Genomic DNA, 606 nt, shown 5'->3' with positions numbered 1-606 from the left:
CCAGCTGGCAAGAACTGTAAACAGATCCTTAAGATTAAGCTCAATACAATTGAAACCAAGGAAAACAGGCTTCCTCTCAGAGGAAAACCATAGGAGAACTCAATAGAGCCCCTGTGTTTTGTACCAGCTCATCAGTCACAGGGACAGTCAGCTGCCACTCTCTGTTCACCTGGACAATGGGACAGGGGCAGAAAAAGCCTAAGTAGAAGGTACTGCAAGCAGGACCTGGAAAGGTCCATATAAAGGGTGGGGAAATGAACATAAGGACATCAGCCTACACAAAAAGTCCAACTTAATTATCTACTATCTCTAGAACTTGTTTCTCTAGAGCTACTCGCCCAGCAGCATTCTTCCCGATATTTCATGCGCATAGAGATTTCATGAGCACACTACAAGCCAACATTTACCTTCTTTATGTGAGCAGCAATATCCTTCTCGATGTTGTACTTGTCCAAGGCCTGAGTAGCACATTCCACAGCATCCTGCTGCATCTCCTCTGACATGTCCGCATTTTTGATCACTGCCTTTCGGTCACTCATGATTGCCAGCTTTGAGCGAAGAAGACAAGAATTTAAAGTTGCAGCTCCCTGCCAGAATCCCCTGCCG

At 45.7% G+C, this 606-nt stretch overlaps 1 protein-coding gene across 1 annotated transcript in view; it reads right to left on the bottom strand.

Moving 5' to 3' along the window:
• LOC103811484 (dynein light chain 1, cytoplasmic-like) overlaps positions 1 to 549 on the bottom strand; it is a 2,501-nt gene extending 1,952 nt beyond the window's left edge. Inside the window, exon 1 of the mRNA XM_009084459.1 lies at positions 408 to 549. Within this exon, the coding sequence (XP_009082707.1) occupies positions 408 to 539 (132 nt within the window). The 5' untranslated portion in view covers positions 540 to 549. The remainder of the gene's footprint in view (positions 1 to 407) is intronic.
• Positions 550 to 606: the final 57 nt, after the last annotated feature.

Source organism: Acanthisitta chloris, unplaced genomic scaffold, assembly GCF_000695815.1.
Source record: "Acanthisitta chloris isolate BGI_N310 unplaced genomic scaffold, ASM69581v1 scaffold21131, whole genome shotgun sequence".
NCBI lineage: Eukaryota > Metazoa > Chordata > Aves > Passeriformes > Acanthisittidae > Acanthisitta > Acanthisitta chloris.
This window is presented reverse-complemented; position numbering and strand designations above follow the sequence as displayed.